Here is a 26,158-nt window from a genome sequence, read left to right on the forward strand (position 1 = left end):
ATCCGTAAAGCCAACAGCATTGTGAAGGACCCTACGTACCCCTCATACAAACTCTTCTCCCTCCTGCCATCTGGCAAAAGGTACCGAAGCATTCGGGCTTTCACGACCAGACTATGTAACAGTTTCTTCCCCTAAGCCATCAGACTCCTCAATACCCAGAGACTGGACTGACGCCAACCTACAGCCCTCTACTGTGCCTATTGTCTTGTTTATTATTTATTGTAATGCCTGCACTGTTTTGTGCACTTTATGCAGTCCTGGATAGGTCTGTAGTCTAGTGTAGTTTTTGTGTTGTTTTACATAGTTCAGTGTAGTTTTTGTATTATTCATGTAGCGCCATAGTCCTGAAAAACGTTGTCTTGTTTTTACTGTGTACTGTACCAGCAGTTACGGTCGAAATGACAATAAAAAGTGACTTGACCTGACTGGTTGTGTCATGCCAGGTATGGAGGCACGGAAGAAGCTGCAAAGGAATGGAGGATACAGCCCGATTCATCAGAGGCAAAGCTCTCTCTGTCATTGAGCACATCTACAAGGAGCACAGCCACAGGAGAGCAGCCTCCATCATCAGGGACCCCCACCACCCAGGCCACGCTCTCTTCTCACTGCTACCATCAGGAAGGAGGTACAGGAGCCTCAGGACCCACACCGCCAGGTTCTGAAACAGTTATTACCCCTCAAGCATCAGGCTCCTGAACCAACGTGGATAACTTCACTCACCTCAATAGTGAACCCATCATTGAACACAACGTATGGGCTCTGTTTTCACAGACTCTACAACACAGGGCGTACCTTCTGAGAAAAGGTTGAGTGAACTTCGTCTTTTCTCCTTGGAGCGACAGAGGATGAGAGGTGACCTGACAGAGGTGTATAAGATGATGAGAGGCATTGATTGTGTGGATAGTCAGAGGCTTTTTCCCAGGGCTGGAATGGTTTCCACAAGAGGACACAGGTGTAAGGTGCTGGAGAGTAGGTACAGAGGAGATGTCAGGGGTAAGTTTTTCACTCAGAGAGTGGTGAGTGCGTGGAATGAGCTGCCGGCAACGGTGGTGGAGGCGGATACGATAGGGTCTTTGAAGGGACTTTTGGATAGGTACATGGAGCTTAGAAAAATAGAGGGCTATGTGCTAGGGGAATTCTAGACAGTTTCTAGAGTAGTTTTACATGGTCAGCACACATTGTGGGCCGAAGGACCTGTAATGTGCTGTAGATTTCTATGTTCTATGTTGTAACACAGGTTCTCAGTATCTGCATATGTACTTATATATTTGTATGATTATTTGTTTCTTTCTTTTTCTATTTGCACAGTTTGTTAGTCGTTGTGTGTAGCTTTTCATTGATTCTATTGTATTTCTTTGTTCTACTATGAATGCCTGCAAGAAAATGAATCTCAGTATTTGATCACAAGCAAGAGAAAATCTACAGACGCTGGAAATCTAAAGCGACACAGACTAAATGATGGAGAAACTCAGCAGGCCAGGCAGCATCTATGGAAAAGAGGGAGCTGAAGGGTCTCAACCTGAAATGTCGACGGTACTCTTTTCCACAGATACTGCCAGGCCTGCTGAGTTCCTCCAGCATGTTGTGTGTGTTACTTAGTATCTGGTGGCATATATGTACTTCGATAATAAATTTACTTTGAACTTTGAACTTTGACAAGGTTGACTCAGATTGATAATTATGATCCTTGAAGAATTGAAACAATTAGCGCTCGTTATTCTAACCAATGTGCTGCTAAGACAACTGAGCTGCTCCAAAGTGCGCTATATGAGGTCATATTTACCCTCGGCCATTAGGCTCTATAATGAGTCAACCTCCAGCCGGGGAAGTGATGACCCCGCTCCTGTTTGAGATAACGTTTTTTTAATTCTTTCTTGCTTCTCTTCTAATATTTGTATATCTGTGCGGTTGTATTGCTACTGTGACTCTGTAATTTCCTTTGGGATCAATAAAGCATTTATCTATCGACTTAGCAACTTATTGATGTTTGCATTACACACAGGAACTGAGCAAATTCAGTTTTGGAAAGGCAAAACAACTTTTGAAAGCCAAATAGTTACTCTTGTTTGTGACAAGATTACTTCCCTCAGTGGCCACTTTATTAGGTACGGGAGTGTAACCTGGCGTGGTCTTCTGCTGCTGTAGCCCATCCACTTCAAGGTTCAAAGTGTTGTCGATCCAGAGATGCTCTTCTGCACACTACTGTTGTAACACGTGGTTACTTGAGTTGCTGTCACCTTCCTGTCAGCTTGAACCAGTCTGCCCATTCTCCTCTGACCTCTCCCATTAACAAGGTGTTTTTGGCCACTCGCAGGATTTTTTAAAAATTCTTTCACACTATTCTCTATAAACTCTAGAGACTGGTGTACATGAAAATCCCAGGAGATCAGCAGTTTCTGAGATACTCAAGTCACCCTGTCTGATCCCAACAATCATTCCACGGTCAAAGTCACTTAAATCACATTTCTTCCTCATTTAGATGCTTGGTCCGAACAACAACTGAACCTCTTGACCATATCTGTATGCTTTAAAGCACTGAGTTGCTGCCACTTGATTGGTGATTAGATATTTGCATTAAAGAGCAGGTATACAGGTGTCGGGGGGTGGGCGGGCGCCCGGCGCTCGGCCGGGGGCCATGGTCGAGTGGTCGGCGACTTGGGCCGGCTCCCCCACTGGACTTAGTCTGGTGAGGAGGGTGTGAGGACACCCAGCAGAACTAAAAAAAAAACAAGGCCTGACAAATAACGGATGAGCTCCTTGTGAGCCAATGGCCATCTTCCGTGGAAGAGATTAAAGCCTCACCACGTATCTACGAATCGTACGCTATGCACCTAGTTAGAAGAGACATGATGAACTTGGGCGCTGCACCGTGTGCCTGGACCTGCCCAAGGCCTCTGCCTAAGGAAGGGCCGAGCTCGAAGAAGCGGCCGCGGCTGGAGGCCGACACGGCCTCGGGCTGGAGTTCAGCGGGTGGTGCCAAGGCGGCCAGCGAGAACAAACTGTACTCGGTGCTGTCGCAAGATCGAAGAAGATGGAGGTGCATAGCTGCCAAGCCCGGATTCGGGACGGCAGCCACTGACTGACTGATACAGGTGTACCTAGTAAAGTGGCCACTGAGTGTAGATGGAATTATAATCATAGATCTTGAAGAATTGAAACAATAAGTATTTGTTATTCTAATCAACATATCTTATTGATAATTGCACTATACTACAGGAACTAAAGCGCTCAGAAACCAAGCAACTACTTTTGTGGAAATGCCTAATAGCTGTTAATAACCAGATAGCTACAGGATTCATTCCAGGATATATTATCGGCTGGAGGATAAAGCAGATGTAAATCAATTAAAAACAAAACAGATGGTTATATCTGAGTCGTTCAAATGCACTTCAAGCTGATCCAACAGCGCCTGAACAGACATTACACTGTTGTTTCAGTCAAGAGGAGGGGGTGAAAGATCCAAGAGTGTTAATGGCTCAGAAAGTAGGAACGTGTCTACTACAACGAATAGTGCAGCCTGCCCCAGGACCTGGAAGCAAACCAATTCTCTCACAGTTTCCTCTATTTTTATCAATGCAAGAGATTCTGGAAATCCAGAGCAACACACACACACAAACACACACACACACACACACACACACACACACACACACACACACACACACACACAATGACGGAAGAATTCCATAAGACCATAAGACATAGAAGCACAATTAGGCCATTCAGCCCATCGAGCCTGCTCTGCCTTCCCACCATGGTTGATCCCGGATCTCACTCAACCCCATACATCTGTCTTCTTGCCATATCCCTCAATACCCTGACCGATCCCCCATGGACTTGGCCTCCACCACAGTCTATGGCAGAACATTCCACAGATTCACTGCTGTCTGGCTAAACTCAGCAGATCAGGCAGCATCTATGGAAAGGATCTAAACAGTCGGCTTTTTGGGCCGAGACCCTTCATCAAGTCCTTGGCCTGAAACGTCGACTGTTCATTCATCTCCGTAGTTGCTACCTGACCTACTGATTTCCTGCAGCACCTTGTGTGTGTTGCTCTGCTTTCACCTCCTGATCTCTGCTTTATGATCAAGGTTTGCCCTTACTACTCTATATTGACTTGCTGGCAAAAACTATATAGGATTATTTTCACCAATTTGGGACAATGAACAGCTTAGAAGAGGGGTTCCCAACCTTTTTAATGGCATGGACCCCTACCATTAATGTAGGAGTCCGTCGACCCCAGTTTGAGAACTCCGGCTTAGAACAGAACAATACAACGAAGTGCGGAACCATCAGTCCATGATGGTGTGCAAGCTAAGTGTACTCCACAATCTAATCCTTCCCTCCTACACTGCCCGTAAACCTCTGTTGTTCTTGTATCCAGTGCCTAAGAGCCTCGTAAATGTCCCTCTTATACCAGCCTCTACCACTAACCCCAGCAATGCATCCCAGGCACCCATTACTTCCTGTGTTGAAAAAATCCTTCCTCTGACATCTCCTCTAAACTTTCCTTTGCTCACCTTTAAATGATCTCTTCTAGTATTGCCATCGCCTCATTGAGTAAAAGGTGTTGGCTGTCAGCTCTATTTATACCTCTCATTTTCTTGTGCACCTCTATCAAGTTACTTTTCATCCTCTGACACTCCAGAGAAGTCCTAGATCACTCAACCTATCCTCATAAAACATGCTCTCTAATCCAGATAGGATCCTGGTAAATCTCCTCTCTAAAGCTTCTGCACCCTTTCTATAATGAGGTGACTTAGAATTGAGTGTAATTCTCCAAGTGAGGGCGAACCAGAGCTGCAACATTACCTCGTGGGTCTTGAACTCAATCCCCCACAGACCCAATCATCTCCTTAACCACCCTATCAACTTGCACAGCAACTCTGAGGGATCCATGGACATGGACCCTGAGATCGATCTGTTCCTCCACACTGCTAAGAATCCTGCCATTAACCCTGTACTCTGCCTTCAAGGTTGACTTTTCAAAGTGAATCACTTCACACTTTTCCATCTGCCACTTCTCAGGCCAGCTCTGCGTCCTGTCTATGTCCTGCTGTAACCTCTCACAACTCTCTGTACTATCCGCAACACAGCCAGTCTTCATGTAATCTGCAAGCTTACTAACTCCAACACAATTCACAATTTTCAGATGATAACATATAACATGATTAACCTACTAAATATACTATACTACAACATTGACACATTGCACTCTTCTTCTGAGTTGCATTCCATTCACTTAACTTATTTCGTTACTGCCTGTTATGCCACTGGTGTTTAGGGCAGCAATGAAGATCCTCCATCTCTGGTGGTGTTCAGGGCTTCCTTCATCGTGTCAGTAGCTTCCTCTCAGATTTCACTACTGTCTGTCATGCAAGTCCCGGGTGGAGACTCAGGAATACCCTCACACTCAGATGTAGAAGGATTCTTCATTTCTGTTTCCATAATAGTTTTGTTTGACCAGTCAGGGTTGTTAGCCCTGAGCTGAACCCCCGAACCCGGAGGACCGGTGGACCACTCTTAGTCTGGCCTCTACCCTTTGACCTGTTTGGCATGGATGACCCGAACAAAAGCCAAAGCATAAAGCCCTGATTCCAGCCAGCATAGCCCTCAAGGTAATTGAGGTATGCAAGCCTCCAAACCACAACTTAATAATGCCGGTTCAAAGTACACGTACAGTGGGAGGTGAGTGTCAGCTCACAAGCAATTCATTTTTATGGCTCCCAACAATGACAGCTTCATCAGTTCAGGCAAGGTACAGAGCAAACTTCATCCACAGCATTGTGTGTTATTATTATTGGAATAACCACTTCCTAATAACAATCTCAGATAGAGACACCAGAAAACTCCAAGCAAAACACACAAAATGCTGCCCGCAGCATCTACGGAAAAGAGTGAACAGTCGACGTTTCAGGCCAAGACCTTTCATCAGGACTGGAGAAAAAAGATGAGAAGTCGGTAAGAGGTGGAAGAAGTACAAGCTGGTAGGTGAAACCGGGAGAGGGGGAGGGGTGAAGTAGAGTGCTGGGAGGTCGATTGGTAAAAGAGTTAAAGGGCTGGAGAAGGGGGAATCTGATAGGAGAGGACAGAAGGCCACGGAAGAAAGGGAATGGGGGAGGAGCACCAGAGGGAGGTATTGGGCAGGTACAGAGATGAGGTGAGAGAAGGAAATAGGAATGGAGAATAGTGAAGGGGTGGTGGCAATTACCAGTAGTTCAAGAAATCAGTGTTCATGCCATCAGGTTGGAGGCTACCTAGACAGAATATAAGGTATTCCTCCTCCAACCTGAGTGTGGCCTCATCGTGGCAGTAGAGGAGGCCATAGATTGACAGGTCAGAATAGGAATGGGAAGTGGAATTAAAATGGATGATCACTGGGAGATCCTGCTTTTCTGCCCAACAAAGCACAGACACACAGAAAAGCAATCTCCCAATCAACATCGGGTGTCACCAATAGACAGGAGACCACACCAGGAGCATCAGATACAGTAGAGTGATCCCTGCGGAATGCAGGAAGTGGGAGGGGAGGAGGCAAAGATGTGCATGGTGGTGGGATCCTATTGGAGGTGGCAGAAGTTACGGAGAATTAGGTGCCGGACACGGAGGCTAGTGGGGGAGGTTGGTGAGGACGAGAGGAACCTCATCACTGGCAGGTGGATGGGGTGAGTGCAGACATGCGTAGAATGAAAAAGATGTGGGTGAGGGCAGTGTTTCTGGTGGAGGAAGGGAAGTTCCTTTCTTTGGAAAAGGAAGACATCTCCTTGATTCTGATACGAAAAGCCTCATCCTGAGAGCAGATGCGGCAGAGACGGAGGAATTGAGAGAAGGGGATGGCATTTTTGCAAGTAACAGGGTGGGAAGAGATACAGTTCAGGTAACTGTGAGAATCAGTTGGTTTATAAAAGATATCAGTAGATAATTTGTCTCCAGAGATAGAGACAGAGAGATTGAGAAAGGGAAGGGAGGTGTCGGAAATTGACCAGGTTAACTTGAGGGAAGGGTGGAGGTTGGAGGCAAAGTGGATGAAGCACAAATGCAGACATCCATGTAGCGTAGGAGAAGTTGGAGAATAATACCAGTGTAGGCTTGGAACATGGACTGTTCCACATAGCTGACAAAAAGGCAGGCATAGCTGGGACCCATGCAAGTGCCCTTGGCTACACCTTTTGTTTGAAAGAAGTGGGTGGAGCCAGAGAAGAAATTATTGAAAGTGCGGACAAGTTCCGCCAGGCAGAGGAGAGTGGTAGTGGTGGGGAACTGGTTGGGTCCGGTGTCCAGAAAGAAACAGAGAACTTTGAGGCCTTCCTGATGGGGGCGTGGAGATGTACAGGGACTGGACATCTATAGTGAAAAAGGATGATTGGGGTCAGGGAACTTGAAATCATTGAAAAGATCAAGAACTTGTGAAGTGTCACGGATGTGGGTAGGAAAGGACTGACTAGAGGGGATAAAACTGAGTCAAGGTATGCAGATATGAGTTCAATGGGGCAGGAACAAGCAGAAACAAGGGGTCTACCTGGACAGGCAGGTTTGTCAGTTTTGGGTAGGAGGTAGAAACGGGAGGTGCAGGGTGAGGGAACTCTGAGGATGGTGGTGGTGGATGATTCCCAGAGTTAGTAAGGCTGGTGATGGCATGGGAGACAATGGTCCGCCAGACCATTACATCACCCCTCTTATCTGCGGGTTTGACGGGAAGGTTAGGATTGGTGCAATGAGAGTAGAGAGCAGTGCATTCAGATCCCAAATATACAGTTACGTGTAAAAGTCTTCGGCACATATCTATAACTAGGGTGCCTAAGACTTTTGCACAGTGCTGTATTTGTCAACATGGAGTGGAGAGCAAGTTTGTAAATCTGGCGAGAGCAAAGGATGTTGGGACAGATGAGGGTGGAGCATCGCAGGATGGGTGTGGTGGAGAAGGAGTACCGGGGCAGGGAGGGGGCAGAGGTGTGGGTGCAGACATCCCCAGCCTTGAGACACCGGGCAAGGTCATTTGATTCCAAACAATTGGTTTACTGATCATTACAGAATGTCTCTCTGGTGCTTCCGCTCCCTCCCCTCTCCCTTCCCCTTTTCCCAATGATGAATCCCCTCTCCCTGCTCCCTTCCCACTCTCAGTCCACAGTAGAGACCCATATCAGAATCAGGTTTATCATCACTCACATACGTCATGAAATTTGTTTTTTTGAAGCAGCAGAAGTACAATACAATACATAAAATTACTACAGTACTCTGCAAACATCTTAGGCACCCTAGCAATATATATGCATCTAAGCCTAATGCACAGTGCTATAATTTATCTACATCTTTGTTAGTGTAGCCATAGTTTCCACATCTGTAACATCAGTAGTGAGGAAAGTTACCCATTCATCTCTTGTTATTAATTGACTGCTGTTGAGCATGTGATCACCTGCATCAAGAACAGGAAGATAGGAGCTGGATTAGGCCATTCAGCCCCTTAGTACTGTCCCACTATTCAATATCATCATGGCTGATCTATACTAGCCTCAATTTCTCTTCTGTGTTGCTTCCCTCACAACTATCATCTTACAATATTCTATTGATGGAATTGTGCAGCATGAGTAGGATCATAAAACCATAAGACATCAAATTTCAGAATGCACATTGAAACCGTGAACACTACCTCACAACTTCTTTTTGCACTAGTTATTTAGTTGAACTATTTAATATATATATTATATATACTTGCTGTAAATCACAGTTTTTATTATATATTGCAATGTACTGCTGCTGCATAACCACAAATTTCACGACAAATGCCAGTGATATAAACCTGATCTGTTTCTAATTCTTAATTTTCCCCCTCCCAACCCATTCTTCTACCTTTTGCCCATAACCTTTGATGTCCTTACCAATCATGAACCTATCAATGTCCACGTTAAGTATACCCAATGGCTTGGCATCCACAGTCAACCATGGCGATGAATTCCACAGATTCACTGCCCTATAGCTAAAGAAATCCTTCTCATCTCTGTTCAGAAGGAATGTCCTATTTTGAGGCTGTGCCCTCTGGTGCTAGATTCTTCCACTACTGGACACATACTCTCCCTGTCCACTCTATCTAGGCCTTTCAATATTTGGTAAGTTTCAATAAGATATCCTTCTCCCTTCTTAAATAGTGGAGTGATATTTGCAATTTTCCAATCCTCCAGAACAAATGAGGTTCCACCCCCCCCCCCAGCCCCCTCCCCATTCTTCTGAACTCCAGCAAGTACAAGCCCAGAGTTATCAAAATGTTCCTCATACCTTAACCCTTTCATTCCTGGGATCATTCTCATAGTCACAGTCATACTTTCTTGATCCCGGGGGAAATTGGTTTTCGTTACAGTTGCACCATAAATAATAAATAGTAATAAAACCATAAATAGTTAAATAGTAATATGTAAATTATGCCAGTAAATTATGAAATAAGTCCAGGACTGGCCTATTGGCTCAGGGTGTCTGACCCTCCAAGGGAGGAGTCATAAAGTTTGATGGCCACAGGCAGGAATGACTTCCTATGATGCTCTGTGCTACATCTCGGTGGAATGAGTCTCTGGCTGAATGTACTCCTGTGCCCAACCAGTACATTATGTAGTGGATGGGAGATATTGTCCAAGATGGCATGCAACTTGGACAGCATCCTCTTTTCAGACACCACTGTTAGAGAGTCCAGTTCCATCCCCACAACATCACTGGCCTTACGAATGAGTTTGTTGATTCTGTTGGTGTCTGCTACCCTCAGCCTCCTGCACACAACACCAGCATATCATTCCTTGGATATGGGTCTCAAAACTGCTCACAATGCTCCACAACATGAGAAATTCTGCAGATGCAGGAAATCCAGAGCAACACACACAAAATGCTGGAGGAACTCCGCAGGTCAGGCAGTATCTATGGAAAGGAGTAAACAGTCGACGTTACGGGCCGATACCCTCCATCAGGACCTGAAACGCCAACTGTACACTTTTCCATGGATGCTGCCTGACCTGCTGAGTTCCTCCAGCACTTTGTGTGTCACAACGCTCCAGTTGTGAACAGATGCAATATTATTCATAAAGGAACAGTTGAAAATGTTTGAAAAGTTACAAGATGGATTGTTGTAGAGAATTAGTTCAAGAACTGTAACCTTTGCAAACTAAATGTTGTTCCAGAAGTGTGAATAAGGAATGTTTATACAGTTGCACTGCCCTGTTAATTAGCTCACCAAATGCCTTCCTTGGTTCCACCAATGCAAGTACGAATGGTTGTCCTTTAGGCAAATCTTTCAACATCTTGGCAACTTCATAATGTCGACAGCCGACTATCGTTCGGTTGTTTATGCCTTCTATGTGGTCTCCCACGCAGACTGTCTTGATTCTGTCGATAGTGCTACCTTCTTTAATCCTCTGTGAAATCACAAATTACTACTTAGTACAATTATAGTCAGCACCATCAAGAAATTTTTTGCATTATAATAGCTTTCAAAGTATAAGATAAAAAGGTCAGTTTGAATGCCAAAGCTGTGGTAACATAAGTTACTGAAGAGGGATCTAGAAAATCTGGCTACTACTATGGAAATATATTCTTCAGAGGGTTTTGTCATTGAGTTTTACAGCACAGAATCACCTCTGTTGGCCCACTGGTCTATGCACTCAAGTTCATCCAGTTTGTCATAACCTTCTAAACCTCAGCAATCAAGATACTTGTGGTGAATTGGTACCTGTGGGTGACATGGTAGCATAGTGGTTAGCATAACACTTTACAGGTGACCCAGATTCAAATCCTGTCGCTGCCTGTAAGAACTTTGTATGTGTTCCCCGTGACTGCGTGGGTTTCCTCAGGGTGCTCCAGTTTCCTCCCACAGTCCAAAGACATACCAGTTGGTAGGTTAATTCATTGTCCTATGATTAGGCTAGAATGAAATTGGGGAAATGCTGGACAGCATGGCCCGAGGAACCAGAAGTGCCTACTTTGCATTGTATCACAATTAATTAAATTAATTAATTAATTAAAATCTCTGGAATTCTCTGCCCCAAAACCTGTGTATACTACACGAATGGGGACTTAATGAGAGGAAGATTAATATAGGAGGACATGGTAACAGTTCTCACCACTATCTGTAAGGAGCCTGGGGGTTTCCTCCAGGTGCTACAGTTTTCTCCCACAGTCCAACAACGTACTGGCTACTTATGATTAGTAAATTGTGGATTTGCTAGGTTGGCCCCAGAAGTGTTAGGGCATACTCTGGAAATGTACAATACAGCAAATATTAATTTCAACAGCAACCAGTCTTCAGATCTGAATATGGATTGTGGATTGAGTTTAAAATGAGGCTCAGAACAATGGTCTTCCTGGAGCTGCATTTTAAAGTAAATTGCAGACCAAGAGCCATCTAATTGACCTGAGATGTTTGAGTATGCATGAAGGCAATCAACACTCCATTTCACGAATAGGACTAGACCACAATAATTTTCAATGTGTTGATGGAAAGATCCAGACATCTGAAAATTTACATGTAACTCAAAAGGAGTGTTCTGAAGGCATTGGAACTATAGAAATTGCCTGTTACCTTCGTTCTTTAACATAAAAAAAAGTGCTGTAATGTTGGGTTAGGGAGTCTCTCTCTTTCGAGTGACTCCAAAGGCCGTCAGCTTGTGTGTGGCCCAAATAAAGACTTTTTTTTCTACCAGCTGCGTCTCTTTGGTGAATTCCCTCACAGTCACAACATAACTTGCGAGCTTCCCCCAGCACATCCCAGATTGTGTTGGTCATTAGCGCAAACAATGCATTTCACTGCATGTCTCAACGTACAAATGGCAAATTAAGCTAATCTTTTTAGAGTTATACAGTGGGGAAACAGCCCCTTTGGCCCATTTAGTCCATGTCAACGATAGTCCTATTTGCCGGTGTTTGGTCCAATCTAAAACTTTGAAATCCACGTAGCTGTGGTGTATCTCTGAAATAAGTCTGCCCAAAGGATGTGCATGTTAGATCAAGGGTCACCAACCTTTTTTGCACTGCGGACCGGTTTAATATTGATAAGGGACAAAAGTAGCAGTCAAATATGAGACACTTGTGTTTACCCTGAGAAAGACTACCATGACCATGAAGCCTTGCACGGGCACGTGTGTGCGCATGCGTGACGTAGGCGTATGCGCTTGTGTGTATGTGCTGATTTTTTTTCTATAAATCAGTTTTGGCTTAATCTTCTCAAATCTGTTAAGTGAAATTAACTGTACATACATTATTTCTACTTTATATAGGCTGTGTATTTATCATGTCATTCCTGCTTTTACTATATGTTAGTGTTATTTGGTATGATTTGGTAGGTTATTTCAAGTTCAACAGTGCGTGACAGGGAATGAGGAAAGGTGCAGCTGTCTCATATCATTTCATATCGTTTCCTCGTGGCCCAGTAGCACATGCTTTGCGGCCCGGTACCAGTCCGCGACCCGGTGGTTGGGGACCACTGTGTTAGACCAATGGGCACTTAAATCGAGGTAGATAAATAACTGGAAGATCATGGAAGTGAGGGCCATAGGAACTGGTATAGAGGAGGTGATGAGGCCTAGGAAGGGGCAGCACTGCATTGTAGTGGTTAGCACAATGCTGAACAGTACCAGTGACCCAGGTTCATTTCCTGCCACTGACTGTAAGGAGTTTGTACCTTGTCCCAGTGACCGCATGGGTTTCCTCCGGGTGCTCGGGTTTCATAGAAACATAGAAAATAGGTGCAGGAGTAGGGCATTCGGCCCTTCGAGCCTGCACCGCCATTTATTATGATCATGGCTGATCATCCAACTCAGAACCCTGCCCCAGCCTTCCCTCCATACCCCCTGATCCCCGTAGCCACAAGGGCCATATCTAACTCCCTCTTAAATATAGCCAATGAACTGGCCTCAACTGTTTCCTGTGGCAGAGAATTCCACAGATTCACCACTCTCTCCTCCCACAGTCCAAAGAAGTACCAGATTGGTGGGTTAATTGCTCATTGTAAATTGTCCTGTGATTAGGCTAGGGTTAAACCACAGGCTGCTAGGCGGTACGGCTCGAAGGGGCGAAGGGCCTTCTCAGCACTGTATCTCAATGAAAAAATAAAACAATTAAGGACAATTCATCCATAAGGTCATCTATGACCATCTTGAATGGTGAGGCAGGCTTGAGAGACTGAGTGGCCTATTTCTGCCCCTGTTTTCTTAGGTTCTAACTCACTCTAGATTCACACAACATGGAAACAGGTCCTTTGGACCATCAAGATGACACGGGGAATTTTACCCAACTGTTAGGGAAATTAAGATCCTATAACCGTAAGATATAGGAGCAGAATTAGGCCCTTTGGCCCATCAAATCTGCTCTGCCATTTCATCATGGCCGATCCAATTTTCCTCTCAGCCCCAATCTCCTGCTTTCTCCCCGTATCCCTTCATGCCCTGACCATCAAGAATCTATTAACCTCTGCTTTAAATATCACTAAGGCCTTGGCCTCCACAACAACCCATGGGAAAGAATTTCACAGATTCACCTCCCTCTGGGTAAAGAAATTCGTCTTCATCTCCATTCTAAAAGAAGCTCCTCAGTTCAGAGGTTGTGTCCTCTGATCTTAGATTGTCCCACATAGGAAACATCCTCTCCACATTCACTCTTATCAGGTATTTCACCGTTCGATAGATTTCAATAAGGTCACCCATCATCCTTCTGAATTCTAGTGAATGCAGGCTAAGAGCCATCAAACACTCTTCATATGACAAGCCATTCAATCCTGGAATCATTTTCATGAACTTCCTTTGAACCCTCTCCAGTTTCAGCATAATCTGCCTAAGATAAGGGGCCCAAATAATTCACAATACTCCAAGTGAGGCTTCACCAGTGCTTTATAAAGTTTCAACATTACATCGTTGCTTTTATATTCTCGTCCTCTTGAAATGATTACTAACATTGCATTTGCCTTCCTCACCACAAGCTCAGCCGGCAAGTTAACCTTTCGGGAATTCTGCACAAGGACTCCCAAATCCCTTTGTGCCTCAGTTTTTGTTTTGTGTTTTCTCTCCATTTAGAAAATAGTTAACCCTGTCATTTCTTCTACCAAAGTACATGACCATACACTTCCCAACACTACTCCATCTGCCATTTCTTTGCCCATTCTCCTAATCTGTCTTTTCTTCTGCAGCCTCTCTACTTCCTCAAAACTACCTGCCCCTCCAGCTATCTTCATATCATCTACAAACTTTACAACAAAGCTATCAATTCCGTCATCCAAATCATTGACACATAACATAAAAGGAAACGGCCCCAACAAAGACCCCCGTGGAACACCACTAGTCACCGGGAGCCAACCATAAAAGGCTGCTAATCATTCCCACTCTTTGCCTCCTGCCAATCAGCCACTGCTTTATCCATGCTAGAATCTTTTTCTTGTAATACCAATAGCTTGTTAAGCACTTTGCCAAAGACCTTCTGAAAATCCAAGTACACAACGACAACCAATTCTCCTTTGTCTATCCTGCTTGTTACTTCTTCAAAGAATTCCAGTAGATTTGTCAGGCAAGATTTTCCCTTGGAGAAGCCATGCTGACAACAGCCTATTTTATCATGTGCCTCCAAGTACCCTGAGACCTCATCCTCAACAATCAACTCCAACGTCTCCCCAGCCACAGAGATCAGACTAACTGGCCCATGGTCTCCTTTCTTCTGCCTCTCTCCCTTCTTGTGGAGTAGAGTGACATTTGCAATTTTCCAGTCTTCCGGAACCATTCCAGAATCTAGTGATTCTTGAAAGATCATTACTAATGCCTCCACAATCTCTTCAGCCACCTCTTTCAGAACCCTGGGGTGTGCACCATCTGATCCAGGTGACTTATCTACCTCCAGATCTTTTATTTTCCCAAGAACCTTCTCTCTAGTTATGGTTACTTCACACACTTCATGCCCCCTGACACCTGGAACTTACTGCTAGTGTTTTCCACAGTGAAGAATGATGCAAAATACTTATTCAGTTGATCCGCTATTTCACTGTGCCCCATTACTTCCTCTCCAGCATCATTTTCCAGCAGTCCAATATCCACTCTCTTCCCTCTTTTACACTTTATATATCTGAAGAAACTTTTGGTATATTCTTTAATATTATTGGCTAGCTTACTTTCATATTTCATCTTTACCTTCTTAATGACTTTTTTAGTTGCTTTCTGTTGGTTTTTAAAAGCTTCCCAATCCTCTAACTCCCCACTAATTTTTGCTCTATTATATGCTTTCTCTTCGGCTTTTATGTTGGCTTTGACTTCTCTTGTCAGCCATGATTGTGTCATCTTTCCTTTAGAATAATTCTTCTTCTTTGGAATGTATATATCCTGTGCCTTCCAAATTGCTTCCAGAAATTCCAGCCATTGCTGCTCTGCCGTCATCCTTGCCAGTAGTCTCTTCCAATCAATTCTGGCCAGCTCCTCTCTCTCATGCCTCTGTAATTTCCTTTAATCCACTGTAATGCTGCTGCATCTGACTTTAGTTTCTCCTTCTCAAACTCCAGGGTGAATTCAATCATTTTATGATCACTCTCCCCTAAGTGTTCTTTTACTTAAGCTCTCTAATCAATTCTGGTTCATTGCACGACACCCAATCCAGAATAGTTGATCCTCTAGTGGGCTCAACACGAGCTGCTATAAAAAGCTATCTCATAGGCTCTCTAGAAACTCTCCTTCCTGTAGTCCAGCACCAACCTGATTTTCCCAATTTACCTGCATATTGAAGTCACCCATGACCATTGTAACATTGCCCTTTTAGTATGTATTTTCTATCTCCTATTGTAATTTGTAGGCAGCATCCTTACTACCATTTTGGGGTCTGTTTACAGGGTCTTTTTACCCTTGCAGTTCTTTAAATCTATCTACAATGATTCAACACCTTCCAACCCTATGTCACCTCTTTCTAATGATTTGATATTATTTTTTACTAATAGAGCAACACTGGCCTCTCTGCCTTCCTGCCTGTCCTTTTGATACAATATGTGTCCTTGGACATTAAACTCGCAGCTATAATCTTTCAGCCATAATTCCGTGATGCCTACAACATCATACCTGCCAATCTGCAACTGTGCTGCAAGTTCATCTACCTTATTCCATATCATAAGCGTATTCAGAATCAACACCTCAGTTCTGTATTCATCCTTTTTGATTTTGTCCCACCATGCTCAACCTTTTGATTCCTAACTTTGTCTGAGGTCTTACCAATGTCTGCCTCCACAACCTTTCCACTAACTGTTCTGGCACTCTGGGTCCCATCTCCCTGCAACTCTAGTTTAAACCCCACCATGCAGCACTAACAACCCTTCCTGCTAGGATATTAGCACCCCCACCCCTCCAGTTCAGGTGCAAACTATCCCTTCCGTACAGGTCCCACCTTCCCTGGAAGAGAGACCAATGATCTAAAAATCTTATGCCCTCCCTCCTACACCAATTCCTTAGCAACTGTATAATCTTCCTAGTTCTGGCCTCAGTAGCACATGACATGGGTAACAATCCTGAGATCACAACCCTGGAGGTCCTGCCCTTTATCATAAGCACCAAACTCCCTGAACTCCCTATGCAGAACCTTGTCACTTACCCTACCCATGTCATTGGTACCTACATGGACCACGACTTCCGGCTGTTCGCTCTCCCACTTAAGAATGTTGAGGACTCGATCTGAAATATCCCAGACCCTGGCACCCAGGAGGCAATATACTAATCGGGAATCTCATTCTCGCCCACAGAACATCCTGTCCATTCCCCCCCCTAACAAACAAATCCCCTATCATCACAGCATGCCTCTCCTTTCCCCTTCCCTTCTGAGTCACAGAACCCTGACCGCCGACTTTCCTCTGTTGGGTCATCCCCCTGACAGTATCCAAAGTGATATACCTGTTGTTGAGGGGGTGGTCACAGGGGTACTCTGTGCTGGCACCTTAACCCCTATCTCCTTCCTGACTGTCACCCAGTTTCCTGTGTCCTGCACCTTGGGTGTAACTACCCTGTCTATATGCCCTATCTATCACCCTTCAGCCTCTCAAATGGTCTGGAGCTCATCCAATTCCAGCTCCAACTCCTTCACATGGCTTGTTAGAAGCTGCAGCTGGATGCACTTCTCGCAGTTGTAGTTGTCAGGGACACTGGAGGTCTCCCTGCCTTCCCACATCCCGCAAGAGGAGCATTCTGCTATCCTGCCTGGCATCTCCAGTGTCCTAGCTGAGCAGATATAAAGAAGAGAAGGGAAAAAAATCTTGAGCTTTGCTTTCTCTGAGAGAAGCCTCTCTTTGCTGAAGCTGTGCGGTGAAAAAGGCACAACAGCGCATCCTTCATCTCAGACGGTTGAGGAAGATTGGTAGGGTCTCCCAAATCCTAAGAACTTTCTACAGGGACACGATTGAGAGCACCCTGACTGGCTGCATCACTGCCTGTTAGGGGAACTGTACCTCCCTTAATCGCAGGACTCTGCAGAGAGTGGTGCGGACAGCCCAGCGCATCTGTAGTTGTGAACTTCCCATGATTCAGGACATTTACAAGGACAGGTGTGTAAAAAGGGCCCATAGGACCATTAGGGACCCAAGTTATCCCAACCACAATCTATTCTAGCTGCCACCATCCGGGAAACGGTACTGCAGCATAAAAGCCAGAACAGACAGGCTCCAGGACAGCTTCTTCCACCAGGCCATCAGACTGATGAACTCATGCTGATTTGAGTGTACTCTATATTACATTGACTCTTCTATTTATTATAAATTTTCATAAATTACTATTATTGCACATGGCACATTTGGATAGAGATGTAACTTAAAGATTTTTACTCCTCGTGTATGTGAAGGATGTAAGGAATAAAGTCAATTCAATTCAAAGATCTAAAGCCTCAAGATCACCACTCTGACTGTGCCCACTCAGATGACCGCCATGCAATGGTCAATTAAAAAGTGGAATACCAATTGGAGTAACAGGTTAACATCTGTAACGCACACAAAACACTGCAGGAACTCAGCAGGTCAGGAAGCATCTATGGAAGTAAATAAATAATCAACGTTTTGGGCTGAGACACTTCTCCAGTCCTGAAGAAGGGTCTCGTCCTGAAACATCAAATATCTATAGGTTCACCAGATTGATTCCTGGGATGGCAGGACTTTCATATGATGAAAGATTGGATCAACTAGGCTTATACTCTCTGGAATTTAGAAGGTTGAGGGGGGATCTGATTGAAACGCATAAAATTCTAAAGGGATTGGACAGGCTAGATGCAGGAAGATTGTTCCCGATGTTGGGGAAATCCAGAATGAGGGGTCACAGTTTGAGGATAAAGGGGAAGCCTTTTAGGACCGAGATGAGGAAAAACTTCTTCACACAGAGAGTGGTGAATCTGTGGAATTCTCTGCCACAGGAAACAGTTGAGGCCAGTTCATTGGCTATATTTAAGAGGGAGTTAGATATGGCCCTTGTGGCTAAAGGGATCAGGGGGTATGGAGGGAAGGCAGGTACAGGGTTCTGAGTTGGATGATCAGCCATGATCGTACTGAATGGCGGTGCAGGCTCAAAGGGCCGAATGCTCTACTGCTGCACCTATTTTCTATGTTTCTATTCATTTCCATAGATACTGCCTGGCCTGCTGAGTTCCTTCAGCATTTAGTGTGCGTGTTGCTTTGGATTTCCAGCATCTACAGAATCTCCTGTGTTTAACATCAGTAACGTCAGTGGGGCACTGGATACTGGATAGTCACCAAGACACATTTAGTGCGCTAACAACAAATTTTATTCAGCCTGGCCAGTTTGTGACAGCAGAACCCCACCAGGTTGCCTTCCAATCATTCCCCTAAATGGCCTTGCAAGCTGTTCAGCTCTATTACATTGCATAGCACTCCAAAGAAGTGAAACCACAAAATCAATCAACAATCGAGAGAAGATGCTTTGTTTGATTTTCACTGGCAATGATCCTAAAATGGGCTTTCTTGCTCTATTTATCCCAAAAGCTATGAATTCTGTTTAGATGTGTCATTCTGAACTAGAGTCCATGCCAGACACAATAGAAATATATTTGACAGTTTCCATGTCTGTTAAAGCACTTTTCCCAAGTATTTTGAAGGAAATTAATTACTCAACCAGATGACATACCTGAATATATTTACCTTAATATATTTCTTAGAAAACTCGGATGCCAGCGATAGACCTTAGAGTGCTTCAGAACAGAGAGAGGCTCTTTGTCTCCTCTAGTCATGCTGAATCATTATTCTGTCATAATACAGTGGAAATCCATATTCTCAGATCTTATGTTTATTTTAATGCATTAATTTATGAGTTTTAGTCACAAATGCACTCCAATTAGATTAGATTAGATTATGAGAACACTCAGTCCTCTTTTATTGTCATTTAGAAATGCATACGTGCATTAAGAAATGATACAATGTTTCTCCGGAGTGATATCACAGAAAACAGGACAAACCAAAGACTAACACTGACAGAACCACATAATTATAACATATAGTTACAACAGTGCAAAGCAATACCATAATTTGATGAAGAACAAACCATGGGCACAGTAAAAAAAAGTCTCAAAGTCCCGAGTCGATCGACTCCCAAGTCCTCGATAGCAGGCGGCAAAAAGGAGAAGCTCCCTACCATAAACCTCCAGGCACCATCAACTTGCCGATACCTTGGAAGCAGCCGACCACAGCCAACACTGAGTCCATCCATCCGAAAACTTCGAGCCTCCGACCAGCCCCTCCGATACAGCCTCCAAAGCGCCATCCTCTGCCGAGCGCCTTTGACCTCACCTCGGCCGCTGAAACAAGCAAAGCCGAGGATTGGGTGCCTTCTGCTCCGGAGACTCCGGTTACCACACGGTAGCAGCGGCAGCGAAACGGGCACTTCAGAAGTTTTCCAAATGTTCCTTCATACTCTCACGTCTGTCTCCATCAAATCAGGATTGTGCACGGTCCCCTACTTGACAGATTACAGATATCATTCATCGGAGAGGTCGCACGCGCTGCCGTCGCGCCGCCATCTTCATTGGGAGAGCCAAAGACCAGAGGAGACAGCCTCAAGTAGAGAGGCATCCTTTTTGAACAGAGATGAAGAGCAATGTCTTTAGCCAGAGACTGGTGAATCTGTGGCATTCGTTGGCTATGGATGCCAAGTTATTGGGCATATTTAAGGTGAAGGTTGATCAATTCTTGATTAGTCAGGGCATGAAGGGATACAGGTGAAGGCAGGAGATTGGAGCCGAAGAGGAAAATGGATCAAGCATGATGAAATGGCAGAGTAGACTCGATGGGCCAAATGGCCTAATTCTTCTCCTTTATCTTATGGTCTTATGGTCTTATCACCATTTTCCCAATTTTGTGAATCTGCAAGCCAGATTCAGGGATTGGGGATAACTCCACTCACCACAACACAGAACTGATTCCAAACCTGTGGACACACTTTTAAGGACTCTACAACTCATGTTCCTAATATTATTTATTACATTTATTTATAATATTATTTTGTTTTTCTTTTTGTATTTTTGTCATCTTTTGCAAATTGGCTGTTCGTCCATCTCTGTGTATAGTTTTTCATTGATTCTATTGTGATTCTTTGTACCTATTGTGAATGCCCACAGGTAAATCAATCTCATGGTGACTTATACACCCAGTGGCCACTTTATTCAGAACTTCCTGTACCTAATAAAGTGGCCACTGAGTGCATGTTCATGGTCTTCTGCTGCTGTAGCCCATTTACTTCAAGATTCGACATGTTGTGCATTCAAAGATGGTCTTCTGCACACCACTATTATAACACATAGTTATTTGAGTTACTGCCACCTTCCCACCTTCCCGTCAGGATTAACCAGTTTGGTCATTCTTCCCTGACCTCTCTCATTAACAATTAGTTTTTGCCCACAGAACAGCTGCTCACTGGATGTTTTTTTTGTTTATCGCACAATTCTCTGTAAGTTCTGGAGAAGTGCTTCTCGACCAAGGTTGAAAGGTCACTAGAGGTTCTGCAAGAGATCATGACTGAAAAAAACAAACATTGTTTTTTGAAATTTGCGCAAAGTGTGATGTTAGCGAGATAGGGGAGACCATTGATAATTGGTGAGCGATCTATTGCACAGAGGGGAGAATAGTAGGCTGATGAGGAGTGTAAAGTGCATTTTTCGACTCCAGCTGTGACGTCAGCCTCTCCCTCCTGATTTACCTGCACCAACTTCCCCTTACACACTGCTGACTGACTTATGGGAGCAAACAAACTCTACCAGTCTAGTAGAAAATTGGAGGGAAATTTTCATTCTAAAGATGGTCCAAGACTTTTCAAGAGGAGGTGTGAGATGGAAGATAATTCTGTGCCTAGGCCTACAGACAATTCTGATAAAGTTAATGATGAGAATTATAATCTTCTGAGTCATTTCACTGCACTAGTGCATGGACACAAAAGAAGCCTGTCTTTACAATGAAAGCTACTTATCAACGGGTTTTACATGAACTGGTGATCCAGGTCATCCTATTCCATTGTGCCTAGTCTGTGGCAAACATTCTTATAAATGTAGCAATGGCTCCAGCGAAATTGAAAAGGCACTTAACTACAAATCACAACCATATGACATGTAAAACTGCTGATTATTTTAAATAGCTAATGGAATCTCAAAACAACTGGAGTACAGCTTTTGTTAATAAAGTCCCAGTCAGTCAAAAAAATCAGGAAGGAAGTTATTTAGTAGCAGAAGTTATTACCCAGAAAAAGAAAAGTCACACAGTTAGTGAGAACCAGCATGTAAAATTATAGTGGGTAAAATGCTGGGACAAGATGCAGTACTAGAAATTAAAAAGGTTTCACTCTCAAAGAGTACAATAAGTTGATGTAACGATGACATTTCGCAAGATGCTGAAGAGGTTCTGTGTGAAAAACTGAAAAACAACAGCTTCTCTATCCAGGTTGATGAGTCAACAGATTTCACCAACAAACGTCATGTTGTAGCATTTGTAAGCTTTGTAAATGATGGTGAAATTCAAGAAATCTTTTTCTTTTGCAAAGAGCTGCCCAACAAGCACAAGCCAAGATGCACTTAATGTTTTGTCTTCCATATCTGGAAGCAAATGGTCTGTCTTGGAGGCACTGTGTTGGCACATCAATGGTCAGCTCCGTGAGAGGTTTCATTTCTCTTGTAAAAAAAAAGAAAATCCTGATATTGTCACAACACACTGCTTTCTTCACAGAAAGGTACTGATGTCATAAACTCTTGGGGATTAAATCAGAAAAGTTCTGGATGACGCTACAAAAATGGTTAACTTTATCAAACAAAGACCAGTTCACTCGACAGTGCTTAAAAAACTGTGTGAAAACCTGAACAAAGGGCACACCAATCTCCTGCTACATACAGAGATCCGGTGGCTTAGCAGAGAAAGGGTTCTCAAGAGGGTGCTTGCACTGAAAGGTGAATTGCAGGGGTACTTTCAAGAAAATAGCAGGCTAGAGTCCTTTGAAGATGAAGAATTGGCTGCAGCAACTAGACTACTTAAAAGACATGTTTCATCATATGAACCTGTTGAACATGTCTCTGCAATGCCGGGAGAAAATGTTTTGACTTCAAGTGACAAGATTCTTGGATTTAACAGGAACCTGAATCTTTGGAAAAAGCACGTTGCAAGAAGAAATCTTGAAATGTTTCCACTGCTGCTTGGGCTTGAGAGTGAGGAAGAATATCAGAAAGTCTCGATTCTTATTGAAAACCACCTGGAAGAACTACAGGACAAAATTGAACAGTTTTTTCCCCTCCTTTTCAGTGCATGTGTCTGACTGGGTGAGGGACCCTTTCTCTGAACCTTCTGCTCAGCCTGAGAACTTGACTTTGAGAGAAAAGGAAGAACTTTGGGAGCTGCACTCAAGATGAGATTTATTGACCTGCCCCTGGACAATTCTGGATTTCTGTAAAAACAGTGCATCCTGCCATTCATAGGAAAGCAATGAACATTTTGCTGCAGTTTTCGACTTCTTACATGTGTGGGAAAGATTTTTATTGTTTAACAAGCATCAAGACCATCTATAGAAATCATCACATTTCAATTGAAGGTAAAATCTGTGTGCGCTTATCTCAAGTTTGGCCCAGAATTGAGAATTTGTGCTGCAAAAAACAGGCACATGTTTCACGTGCTATTTGAGCCTGATCATGTTACTTAGTAAGAAAATATTTTTAAGTCTTATATAAAATTGTGTCTTAGGCTATATTTTTATTCATATTGCTTTGGCTTATGGGTTTTAGTAACTTTACAATTCAACAATGTCAATAAATTTTCATGTTGTAGATAGCATTAACTAAAATCAGTTTACAACCTTTATTTAAATTAAATCTACCGAGCCTACTTTTAGAAATATTAAATCCCTTTTTGGTTATTCAACAGAAATTTATTATGTTTGCCTTATGAGTTTTTAAAATTTATGAAAGGGAAAGAAAGAGATTAATTTCAAGAAAGGTAAGCTAAGCTTAACTACCTGTTTTTCTTTTCAAAAAAGGTTGGCCAAGAATTCATTCTCTGTTCAAAAGAGCTTTGACAATTATTTTTGGATTATTATATCAATAACTTACTGATCATGCTAACATACTGTGAAGAGTAAATATAATAATTCTTATGCAGGGGTTCCCTGAGACCTGAAAATTATTTCCAGGTTTCCTCCAGGGCAAAAAGATTGAGAAAGGCTGTTCTAGAGACTGTTGGGCATGAAAATCCCAGCAGATAAGCAGTTCTCAAATACTCAAACCACCCTGTCTGGCACCAACAATCATTCCACAGTCAAAGTCACTTAGATCACATTTCTTCCTCATTCTGACATTTGATCTGAACAACTGAACCTCTTGACCATGTCTGCATGTTTCCGTGACTGAGTTACTGCCACATGATTGGTTGATTAGATATTTGCGTTAATGTCCAGGGGTACAGGTATAACTAATAAAGTGCCAACTGAGTATATGTGGGCTAAAATCCATAACATAACAAATTAAAATAGACACAAAATTTTATTTTCCTATTTAATGGGCAGTGATTAACAGATGTGTTTCTTCACTAATCTAGCACACACTGTTCACTGAAGCATTTAAGGAGGAGTTATTAACAATTTTTTCTCCAATTAACCAATGTTTATTCAGAGGCCGATCGTGCTAAAAGTTACTAACTGGTAAGCATGACACATCTGCCCCTATCTTCTGAAAATCATATTTTAAAAAATCATGTTTTAACTGCTGCTCCTTATCCTTAGTATTGCAACAATGCATTTTAGGGGTTAAAATTGCTGACAGACTCAGTACTACCAAAATGCTTCTACTCAGAGCTTATTCCAAGCAAAATCCATTTGTTGGTTCTGCTGTTAAGAATACAGGAAACAGGAAAGTTTGAGCCCTTGTTTATAGATCTCAAGCTCTTTGCACATTGCGAAATGGGCTCGGAAATGAAGCCATAGGACATGGGAGCAGAATTAGGCCTTTCAGCCCATCGTGCCTGCTCCGCCTTTCCATCATGGTTGACTTACCATCTCTCTCAACTCCTTTCTCCTGCCTTCTCCTTGTAACCTTCGATGCCCTTAATAATCAAGAATCTATCAACCACGTGTGGGCACGTGGCCAAGTGGTTAAGGCATTGGACTAGTGACCTGAAGGTTGTGAGTTTCGAGCCCCAGCCGAGACAGCGTGTGGTGTCCTTGAGCAAGGCACTTAATCACACATTGCTCTGCGACGACACTGGTGCCAAGCTGTATGGGTCCTAATGCCCTTCCCTTGGACAACATTGGTGTCATGGAGAAGTGAGATTTGCAGCATGGGCAACTGCTGTTCTTCCATACAACCTTGCCCAGGCCTGCGCCCTGGAGAGTGAAGACTTTCCAGGTGCAGATCCATGGTCTTGCAAGACTAACGGATGCCTTTAATCAACCTCTGCTTTAAATATATCCAATAACTTGGCCTTCACAGCTGTTTGTAACAGTGAATTCTACAAATTCTGGCTTGAAAAATTCCTCATCATCTCTGTTCTAAAGAAACGTCCTTGTATTCTCAGTCTATGTCCTCTCACCCTGAACACACCACCCCCATCGGAAACATCCTTTCAACATCCACTCTATCAAGGCCTTTCAATATTTGGTAGATTTCAATGAGATCTAACATCTTGCCAACTACTGAAGTCAGGCTAACTGGCCCATAATTTCCTTCCTCTTTCCTCCCGTCCTTCTTAAAGAGTGATGTGATATTTCTAATTTTCCAGTCTTCCAATGAGATCCCCCATCATTCTTCTAAACTCCAGCGAGTGCAGGCCCAGAGCCATGAAACACTCCTCATACGTTAACACTTTAATTACTGGGATCAATCTTATAAACTCATAAACCTCTTCTGACCCCCTCCAAAGCCAGCACATCCTTTTTTTAGACAGGGGCCCAAAACTGCTCAGAATATTCCAAGTAGAGTCTGACCAATGCCTTATGAAGCCTCAGCATTACATCCTTTCCCTGCTGTAAGGAGGACGTCGCAGAAATGCTGACATCTAACAATTGATTGTAAATGTAATTAATGCAAATATATTTAGTCTCAGCTAACTTCAATCACCAGGTCTGGTGGATAATATCATTAACTCGCACCAATATGGCTGAGGTAGAGAAAGAGCATAGAACGTAAGACAGTACATCACAGTATAGGCCCTTTGGCCCACAATCTTGTGATAACTTTTTCAAGGTTGTTCAAGATTCAAGATTGTTCAATTATCATTTCCTGCGCACAAGTGTAAAGGAGAACAAAATAATTGTTACTTTGGATCTGGTGCAGCACAAAGAAAACACAATAAGATAAATGGTGGTGGTGGTGGTTGCATCCGTTAGTCTCGCAAGACCATGAATCTGCGCCTGGAACTCCAGGGCGCAGGCCTGGGCAAGGTTGTATGGAAGACCGGCAGTTGCCCATGCAGCAAGTCTCCCCTCTCCATGACACCGACGTTGTCCAAGGGAAGGGCAAGGGTCGATACAGCTTGGCACCAGTATCATCACAGGAGTTGCCAGAACGAGGTTGAAGGCAATGTCGGACTGCCTTAGGGACTCCAGCTCCAGATTTGTCCTCAGGGTTTACTCCCGAAGCCTTTCCCATGAGTGGGTATGGCCGCAAGGCAGCAGAGGTTTTTCCCTCTCTTAGATGGACTGCCTTCCCAGGCTGACGAGCTCTA

General features: G+C 43.6%; 1 protein-coding gene across 1 annotated transcript in view; it reads right to left on the reverse strand.

Moving 5' to 3' along the window:
• LOC140188130 (PDZ domain-containing protein GIPC1-like) overlaps positions 1-26,158 on the reverse strand; it is a 114,852-nt gene that overhangs the window by 70,501 nt on the left and 18,193 nt on the right. The window contains exon 3 of the mRNA XM_072244106.1: positions 10,211-10,391. Coding sequence (XP_072100207.1) covers positions 10,211-10,391 — 181 coding nt within the window. The remainder of the gene's footprint in view (positions 1-10,210; positions 10,392-26,158) is intronic.

The sequence above is a fragment of the Mobula birostris genome, chromosome 26, assembly GCF_030028105.1.
Source record: "Mobula birostris isolate sMobBir1 chromosome 26, sMobBir1.hap1, whole genome shotgun sequence".
Classification (NCBI taxonomy): domain Eukaryota; kingdom Metazoa; phylum Chordata; class Chondrichthyes; order Myliobatiformes; family Myliobatidae; genus Mobula; species Mobula birostris.